The 10,123-nt window shown below is 44.3% G+C and overlaps 1 protein-coding gene across 1 annotated transcript in view; it reads left to right on the top strand.

Annotated features, from left to right (window-relative positions):
- The first annotated feature begins 1,580 nt into the window (after positions 1–1,580).
- The window catches only part of LOC144093809 (protein turtle homolog A-like), a 208,636-nt gene continuing 200,093 nt past the window's right edge, over positions 1,581–10,123 (top strand). Inside the window, exon 1 of the mRNA XM_077627515.1 lies at positions 1,581–2,305. Within this exon, the coding sequence (XP_077483641.1) occupies positions 2,158–2,305 (148 nt within the window). The 5' untranslated portion in view covers positions 1,581–2,157. The remainder of the gene's footprint in view (positions 2,306–10,123) is intronic.

The following is a 10,123-nucleotide window of genomic DNA, read 5'->3' as shown; positions in this document are numbered from 1 at the left end:
AAACAATGCTGGCGAGAGTTTCTGAAAACTTCTTCCTCACCTTCACGAGATCTACCAGCATTTCGGTGCTCTGCTATCTTTGGTGTAAGAAGCTTTTCGTGCTTTTGGGGTATCGTCCACCCAATGAGCTCAATTTAAGGGGTTTACAGTACTGCCAAGGACTACCGGCAAATGCAGACTCGCAAGTATTCATGACGTCGGGAAGCTGTTGTCCCTAAGACGATATAAGGAACCTCACTCACTCACTCACTCACTCACTCACTCACTCACTCACTCACTCACTCACTCACTCACTCACTCACTCACTCACTCACTCACTCACTCACTCACTCACTCGCTTACTCACTCCACTCACTGACCCACTTACTCACTCGCTCACTAACTCTCTCGCCCACTCCACTCATGCCCTCCCTCACTCACTCGCACACCCACTCACTCACTCGCTTACTCACTCCCCTCACTGACGCACTTACTGACTCACTCCGCTTACCCACTCACCCACTGGCCCACTCACTCACTCACTCACTCACTCACTCACTCACTCACTCACTCACTCACTCACTCACTCACTCACTCACTCACTCACTCACTCACTCCAGTCACCCACTGCGTTCACTGACGCACTCACTTGCTGCTCACTTGCTAACTTGCTCGCTTACTCCACTCACCCACTCGCTCACTGACCCACTCACCCACTCCAGTCACCCACTCCACTCTCTCACTCCAGTCACTCCGCTCATCCACTGCACTCACTAACCTTCTAGACGCACTCACTCACTATCTCGCTCGCTCACTCCACTCACTATCTCGCTCGCTCACTCCACTCACTGACATCGCACACCCAGTCACTCCACTCACCCGCTCCTTTCACTCACCCACTGGCCCACTCACTCACTCACTCACTCACTCACTCACTCACTCACTCACTCACTCACTCACTCACTCACTCACTCACTCACTCACTCACTCACTCACTCACTCACTCACTCACTCAATCCAAGAGGCCCGTTGGCTGCACTATACCAGTACACTTGGAACCATAGGCAGTAAAAAAAATTATCCCGTAGCCCCCCACTAGGACGCCTCTGCCTCACTTTTCTATCCCCTACTATATCCCAGACTTCATGAAGCGGTTGAGGTGTCCACTGAGAGAAGTAAAGCACTTACTGCAGCTTCTCTTTTTTAACAGAAAATTTTATTTTATTTTTATCTTTCACCCGCTCTCTCTCTCTATCTCATAGACACAAACACGCAAAAAAGAATCGGTATAGCGCAAAACTGCTGTTGAAACGCGTGCGCACCATTTTCGGTGCTAACTCTCAAAAGGTATCTTGGGACGCAAGCTGTGCGTGGCAAGAGAGAGAAAACTGTCCCCGAGCTGGTAGAAGTGACCGCTAAGATAAAGAGGCGAAAAAAAAGCACGCACAGTGCCTTCCCAGGTGCTGTTCCTTCCGACGAAAGCGCGCGCACCTTTCCCGGTGGCGCCAAAATCCTGGCCCAGAGGTCGCCTTGCGGGGGCGCCTGGGGAAAAGCGCGCGCTCCAGTCCGATATTCGGCAGCGCACTGCATCGATCCCCGCCAGAGAAGCGAGAGCCGGCGCGGCGGATAGGACACCTCATCGCTGCTCGTTGCCTGCTTTCGACGCCGCCGCCGGTGTTTTTTTTTCCCAGCCGAGTACTAGACGGACGGTTGCCTTCGTGCGGTTTTGACGCTTCTCTTCTGAAGGAGGCGCGCGCTCTCGTCACGCGTCCTCCTCCGTCGTCCACGGCCGGCCCATCGCGCGCGCCCTTTTCGAAGCCGGTGGTCGCGCGCAATTTTTGAGAGCGTCGCCTCGTCGCATCAGAGAATCACCCTTGTGCCCAATTGCCGTATTTCTTGTCTCCCCTGTTACTCACGCGGTGTACTGTCGGAGCACTGACTGAAAGATTCTCCCTGGTGCTGTCGAATCTTATAGCTTTTAAGGGGGGCCAAATGGCTTAGTGAAGTCGTGGCGGTCGTCATCCTCCAAGTGTTCTGTGTGTGCGTACTCGATCTTGTATTCTTCGCGTCTTCGTGCCGTAAAGACACACCTGAGTGACTCTTCGCTGTTCCTCAGCCGAATGTGGGTCACTCGCAGATGTTGAGTGCCATTTCGTTCTTGGTCACGGCGGTCGCGACATGAGGCGACCGAGCGTCGGCGAGGAGCCGGGCCGGGGGCGGACGCTGCCACGGACGGTCGTCACCTGTGCGGTGCGCGTCTGGATGTGTGCAGTGGTGGTGCAGTGTCGGATACAGCAGCGGCCGGCCAACAAGGAGCAGCCCTACGGTGCGTTTTGGGAGACGCTGCATTGCGCTCTGCCGTTTATTTGTTCTCAGATTGCTTTATGGCTTTCTGTGATGTGTTCCCAAATGTCCTCTTGTTTTCGTACGAAAGGGGTAGCGCTTCTTGTTTACGAAACGTTACGAAAGTTGCAAGACACGGAAGTCAAGAACTGCACGACTTTAATTTTATCTGTGAGGTGACTGAGAAATACGCTAATATACTGTCATAAAAATATTGAAAGGTTATCGCGCATTCCTGTGATGCCTAGCAATATCTTTCATAGTTTGTCCATCAGTCGCATTGGACAGTTAAGACCGATATAGAAAACCGACGGAGAACGCTTTTCACGATAGCAAAAACGTTAGTAGCGAGGAAATGCAAGATTTCAGAGGTGAGATCTGCTCTTATATTGATTTTCATAGTGAAATCTAACAATGTATGAAAAAAATTGAGCTTATAAGCTATTTCCGGTTGAAAAATGCGCTTCTCCACAATTTCTCAGCATGGGAGATGTATTGCTGGAGGCGTATGAAGGTTAGAAAAGTTAGAAAGTTGCAGGCGTTTGAATGGAGAAATATTTTGCTCTGGCAAGGAGACTCGGGTAAAACACGTCATAAGGTAAAACGCGACAACTTGTTACTTGGCGCTCCGTAAATTTGAAACGAGCTGTCATATTACGTAGACATTTACGTCCTATGACCCCAGATATGTTGACTGCGACTGAGCTCAAGGTTTACTAGTTTGGCCGCTCTTAAGCGGAGAGAAAAATTGCAGTGGGCTCTGGTAAGCGAGAGCGTGCACAAAGGGGCGAAATTCTGCACGCCAGCGCAGTCATCCTAGAGTACCAGAATAACTAATATGTTTAGTTATTACGGTCTTTTATTGGTCTTGTGTTGTTTAAAGTTTAAGAATTTTTACGCCTCGGGTAATTAAAATGCGAATATTTTATCAGCAGGCTGCATGTGGAGCAGGATGCAAAGTTGTGATTTTAGAGGAAGTAAAGTATGTGTAATCGCTTTACTGCTTGCTCTGAAGCTCTATTGATGCCTTCTCGCATGCCTTCTCGGATGAGCGGAACGCACAAAAGAAGAACCATGAAGGCCGATTAGGGCACACAAAACATGAAACAAGCTCTGAATAGACGCAGACAGTGTTTTGGAGCCCCATCAAGCGCCCCACCGCGGTGGCTCAGTGGTTAGGGCGCTCGACTACTGATCTGGAGTTCCCGGGTTCGAACCCGACCGCGGCGGCTGCGTTTTTATGGAGGAAAAACGCTAAGACGCCCGTGTGCTGTGCGATGTCAGTGCACGTTAAAGATCCCCAGGTGGTCGAAATTATTCCGGAGCCCTCCACTACGGACCTATTTGTTCCTCTCTTCTTTCACTCCCTCCTTTATCCCTTACCATACGGCGCGGTTCAGGTGTCCAACGATATATGAGACAGATACTGCGCCATTTCCTTTCCACCAAAAACCAATTATTATTATTATTATTATTATTATTATTATTATTATTATTATTATTATTATTATTATTATTATTATTATTATTATTATTATTATTATTATTATTATTATCAAGCGGTTTGGTGTTCCCAACGGCGCCCCCATTGAACCGTAAAGAAAATGAGAAAACATTAAAACCAGAAACTGTATAAAAAGTGTTGCAGTGTCAGCATCGGACTCTGTCCGGTGGGTATGAAGAGTTGAAATATACATTGTGACAACAAAGCAAGCAACGTTTTGTCTCACCTACAATCAAATTAAAAACCTCCTCTTCATGCGCTACGAATTAAACCAAATCGCATCTCCGTTCAACACGGCTGAGCGAAATAGCAACTGTCACATTAAAGCAGAAAAAAAGTTCAGATCACAATAATAATAATAATAATAATAATAATAATAATAATAATAATAATAATAATAATAATAATAATAATAATAATAATAATAATAATAATAATAATAATAATAATAATAATAATAATAATAATAATAATAATAATAATAATAATAATAATAACAATAATAATAATAATAATAATAATAATAATAATAATAATAACAATAATAATAATAATAATAATAATAATAATAATAATAATAATAATAATAATAATAATAATAATAATAACAATAATAATAATAATAATTGGTTTTTTGGGGAAAGGAAATGGCGCAGTATCTGTCTCATATATCGTTGGACACCTGAACCGCGCCGTAGGGGAAGGGATAAGAGAGGGAGTGGGGAGTGAAAGAAGAAGGAAGAATTAGGTGCCGTAGTGGAGGGCTCCGGAATAATTTCGACCACCTGGGGATCTTTAACGTGCACGGACATCGCACAGCACACGGGCGCCTTAGCGTTTTTCCTCCATAAAAACGATCACAGTGGGGAGTTGAAAAACATCACGTAGCTGGGCTGTATGCCGAGACCATCGGTAGAACAGCATAGACTGTCATGTGCCGTGGAGCAAAACAGCACCGGCTTTGGTCTTAGTGCGGTGTCTGCGGTTCGAGTAAGCTCGCTAAGATTTGCTACGTTTCCATGGAGCCAACTTCTTGCGCTTAATTTGAAACGATAAGATATATGGTAACTTTGGAAGGGTGTCACATTTAGTCCCCCCCCCCCCCCCCCCTTGGTTTTGTCTCATTTCATCCCATCACATGTGGCAAAATGCCATATTTGAAGTTTTAAATGTGATTAAATTTTGCTGTGCTCCTATTCACTCCAACATCTCATATTTATGGAACGGGATGCCAGGACAGTAGGGAATACCACTAGGGAATGGTAGGCAATAATTCGGTTGTATCTGTTTTTCGTATTCATGAATAGAAATAGCACTTGAATAACACCATCTGTCGGGCTAGTTGGTTGCGATCCATATGTATCAGCAGGGCGAACACAAAACCAGTACTATCTGTACTATCTCATATTAATTAATTGGTTTTTGGGGAAAGGAAATGGCGCAGTATCTGTCTCATATATATCGTTGGACACCTGAACCGCGCCGTAAGGGAAGGGATAAAGGAGGGAGTGAAAGAAGAATAGAAGAAAGGGGCGCCGTAGTGGAGGGCTCCGGAATAATTTCGACCACCTGGGGATCTTTAACGTGCACTGACATCGCACAGCACACGGGCGCCTTAGCGTTTTTCCTCCATAAAAACGCAGCCGCCGCGGTCGGGTTCGAACCCGGGAACTCCGGATCAGTAGTCGAGCGCCCTAACCACTGAGCCACCGCGGCGGGGCGGCCGCTTAAGAGCAAGTGCGCAAATTTCTATTTTGAAATTCGGCGATAAGAATTCTTTTTTTTGTCATAAATACATATCAAATATACGGGCACCGAGAAAGTCAAGTTCTCTTGCTCGTGCTTTGTTTGCAGTGTCGTAGGTAGCTAATGCTTGTGTGTTAAAATAGTATTCCTCTCCCTGGGATACGTTTGCTTTCCGCCAATAAACACCGCTTTTTCATTTTGGAAGAATCTATCAAGTGTTTCGTTTTTATGCTGATTTTTAGGGCACCTGAGTACTTATATTTCACGAAAAACGAGTTTTCTTGCACTTCACTCTGACAGCCCTAATCAATATTTTTTCTTTTGGAAGAAAAACAAACATCCTCAAAAACGTTAATTCTGTAGTCCTCTCTAATCTATTGCCTTATTTTTGGCGGAGCTTTTATCTGGATCTTTCACTACGGCGACGGTTCATTCTTTTTGCGTCAGAGTAATAGGGCGAGGATATCTCTAAACATTGCAGTACTTGCCGTTATGGCTCTATATATTTTTCTGGAGAAGTAAGTAAGAAAAAGAACGACTTTGGGAAATACGTTATCCTGTTTTCTCCGCATATCTTTCAATCTCTGCGGCGTGTGATCCTCAAAACGGGAATTGAGTACTTTGATAATGAATCGGGCCAACGGCAAAGCGTCATGGTCCAAAGGGCCACCTTGAGAAGCGGTAATCTCTTTGACGGGCTTGAAAGCACCCTCGAATAGTTTGTGAGAACCGGATACATTTAGCATATCCGGGCTGTCTCTTTCGTTTTGCTATATTATTATGGCATTAGGATCTTCTTCAAGAAACATTTAAGCCACTGTCTCTGAGGTATAAGTAAACTATAAAATAAATATCAACGCGTCCTTTTACGCTTTTATTGGTCCTCTCAGAAAAAAAACATAAATGAAAGAGAGAGGGAACCCGGACTAGCAATGCTTTACCGGACTTAAAGCCAATAAAAAAAAAACTTAATTTAAAGAGAAAAGCAGGAAAAATAAAAAAAACATAAAACCCCAAAGGCGCAGAACAGACTGAAGCACAGATAACGTCACACAGAATGTCAGCACAGATGCAGTCACAGGCACAGATGGTTCAAACACCACAGACAGACAGAAGCACAGATAAAGTGACAGGTAAAGTAAACACAGATAAAGTCACAGGCACAGTTGGTCCAAACACCACAGGAAGTCAGAAGCACAGATTAAGTCACAGAAAATGTCAGCACAGATAAAATCACAGGCACAGTTGGTTCAAACACAGTGACATACCACAGAGAGATACATCGTTGTCCAGCAAAGGAACACAGAGCCCTTCTCTGTACAGACCTTATGCAGGAGAAATGAGACTGACGAAGGTACTCATCGGGAATAAGTAGGAATTGTGCTGCTGATGAGATGAACCATTTTAATGAGGACAGCACAAGCAGCAGGGTTATTCAAAAGAGAGGGGTAAGTAGACAGTGTAATGTCAGATGAGCAGAGAGGCTTTAAACAGGAAACTAAAGGAGCAGTAAGGGAGCAATTCCGGAAGTAATGACTAACACCTTCGCACAAAACACCGCATGAGCAAATTGAAGAAGGAGATATGCCAATTTTTTTTAAGTAGAAAGGGAATCGGCCATGCCACAACAAGAGTAGGCTGATTTCCTGTAGGGTGTTATTACCTAAATATCCGAGCGTTTAATATGCACTTTGACATCTGGACATAGCTTCGCCCCAAAGGTCTAGCTCCTGTGAGGTGGCGCTGGCGGCGGACGTCAGGTGCCGCAGCATTTAAATAAAGACGTCGAGGGTTCGACTTCTGGCTAAGCATCAGTATATGGTTTCTGGTTGGCTCCGATGAACCATGTGCGATATAATTTCGAAAGAGTTTCGTGAGTGATTGTACTGGAGTCACCCACAAGGCTGTTGTTCATCGACCGGCGCCAGGCTTTATAGGAAAAACATAAGCATGGGCAAACAGAACGGCACTACGTCACTGTCGCGTTTTCGCTGGAAAGTGCAAAAAATTTGACTTCCAAATACCCCAAATCGATTCGGTTTTGTATGCGGCACGCAAAAAATCTGTGGGAGTCAAATGGACTGCTTTGTAGCATTTCATCGCAATAAGTTGGAAGTGTCTGGTCATGTGTTTCGCAGAGATCGGAACTGAATAAACAGTAGCAGATCATTTGTCAGGGGAAAAAAAGTAGGTATAGCATTTACCATCCAGCACTGAAACACCGCTCAAACTCCCACACATACTTAGACGCGGAGCGTATGCATACCAACATATGCATGCTAGGCTTTGTGCAAAAAGCTCGATGTTAATATCAAAACTGCGGGCACTAGTTAGGTTTGCGAAGAACCCTTCTGATAATTCATTCTGATTCTTGCATGCCGCTCGTGTCAACACGACAGTTTCCTGTTCCTGCCCGAGTCTGCCACGTAGAAAAAAAAGAAGCGATGTTTTCTATTTCGAAAAGAAAATGTTTCAAGCAAATTCTCAGTCCTATGAGCTGAGCATTCCCCCTTTTTGTTTTATTTGCACGAGAGCCAATACTTCCGTCCTGACAGCCTAAGAGCAGATGAAAACGATGGAAAGAACAGCCGCGGTAGAAAGCAGCACCACAAGATTACATTTTTTTTTTTTTTGCTCTCTTGCATGACTAACCTTCGGAAGGAAGCGTTGCACACGACATCACAGGTGTCGCAGATGCCTGCTTGTGCCCGGAGGCCTTTTAAGTTTCTGTTGTGTGAACGAACAACATAAGGAAAGTAGCGTGATGAGAAAACAGCATCTCAGATGGTGGAGAGGGCAACAGGCGAAAAAAGAGTCGATAGAAAAATAAAGGCTTAATGGCACCTAGTTTCGTTGCGTCGTGTGGTCCAGTTTGCTTTTTCCTGAACTCCAGATTTCGCTTTTTATTTTAAAAAAAACCATCTCGGGCAACATCACACACCACCATTGTTATATCAATAATTAGCTATTTAATTCCGTAATAATGTGAGCCGTTCTTTACTTGCCCTTTCTTGAAATGAAAACGGGTGGTACGGGCATGGTAATGAATGAAGTAAGCGTGCTTAAAAATGTTTTAATATGCATAATACTTCTAAAGAGGTTTACTTCAACTCGTTTTACGGCATTTTTAGAATAATTGTTGTTGTGCATGCTTATTGCGGCATTATTATCCGCCTGCTTGTTAAAACTGTCCATTCTGTTAGAAATCGATCGTATTTCATGCCACAACATCGGCTTCTTCTTTCCGAGTAGCGTCGATTAAAAATTGAAACCATAGATTAAAATAAAGTGTGAATGGCGCAGCTGACTAATGACTCGAACGTAATTTAATTTGTTGCACTCTTAATTTTGGGGTATTCGCCACCCGGTTAAGAGTATCTTCAACCCTACTTGAGGAGAGATAGTAATATAATAAGCCTCTCCCCGAAGAGGCTCTGTTGAGGACTTGATAAATTAGTGGCGTCAATTAAGGAAAGAAAAAAAAAACTTTTGTTTTCCATTGAGCAGTTTACTATGAACGCTTATTTGTGTTACAAGTAGCCTCTGCACCGACGAAGTTGCGGTAACTTATAACTCGTGCGCTCTGACCTTGCCTATGCTACAGAAAAAGATTCAGAATGCCATTCAAGTGGCTCTGTGCTTGTGAATGTATTGCGAATAATTTTCCTGTACGGCATTCGCGCGTTTAGGAAAACTGACTAACCTTACTACGTAACACTACAAAGTGCGGCTGTTTCGAGTCTTTGGTATTGGGTTCGTCATAATACCACGAACCGAAACAACGCTTTAGCGCAGCTTCAAAACAAGCAAGTAATTAGTCTTTAGTGTCAACCCAAGTGCCGCCATACGGCTGAAAAAAAAGCTGCGCAGTTTTGAGATAAAACCTACCGGTTCAAAAATTCTCCTTGGTACTGGGAATGTTTCAAGCCATTAACTACAGTTTTCTTTCGACATCTACGAAGTTTGTGAGAAGTATTTCTACCCTTTTTTTAGGCATACCGCAGCGCTTGGGTGGATGCTAATGAGTATACATTCCCTTATTTGATAACTCCTCAAGATTTGTAAATTACGCTAGTCACATTGGACTACGTCAGCTATCTGTTATGCCTTTATTGGCCACTCGCCTTTCGGTAAAGTGTTAGAAGTTGATGTATCACTGTGACGTCTAGGCGGACCTATTGCGGACAACTGTTTTGTTGAGCAAAGCCGTCGGCATCACAGCGCCGTTGATAGAGCCGGAATTCAGTGCTCAAGACATTACCGAAGAGGAAGTGTGTTCGGGATTTAAAGAATGACACAACTCCTGCCTCCCAAAATCAGTCGGCAGAGGGAGGACGCCTACGAAGCCCTAGCTTCGTTTGAGGTAGTTCCTCCGAAATGCCAAAACGTGAAAGTTTTGTAAAAACATATTTAGTGTTTTCTGGCTATGTTCCTGTAGATATTTATAACCAGCCAGCAAAGTGTGCCGAGTGCACAAAGTTCGTTTTGGCATATCAAGATGTTTATGTGCCTTCGCCGGATAGGTTTGGACTTTTTGTAAATTTTTTGCGT

The sequence above is a fragment of the Amblyomma americanum genome, chromosome 6 (assembly GCF_052857255.1).
Source record: "Amblyomma americanum isolate KBUSLIRL-KWMA chromosome 6, ASM5285725v1, whole genome shotgun sequence".
In the NCBI taxonomy this organism is placed as follows: Eukaryota; Metazoa; Arthropoda; class Arachnida; order Ixodida; family Ixodidae; genus Amblyomma; species Amblyomma americanum.
This window is presented reverse-complemented; position numbering and strand designations above follow the sequence as displayed.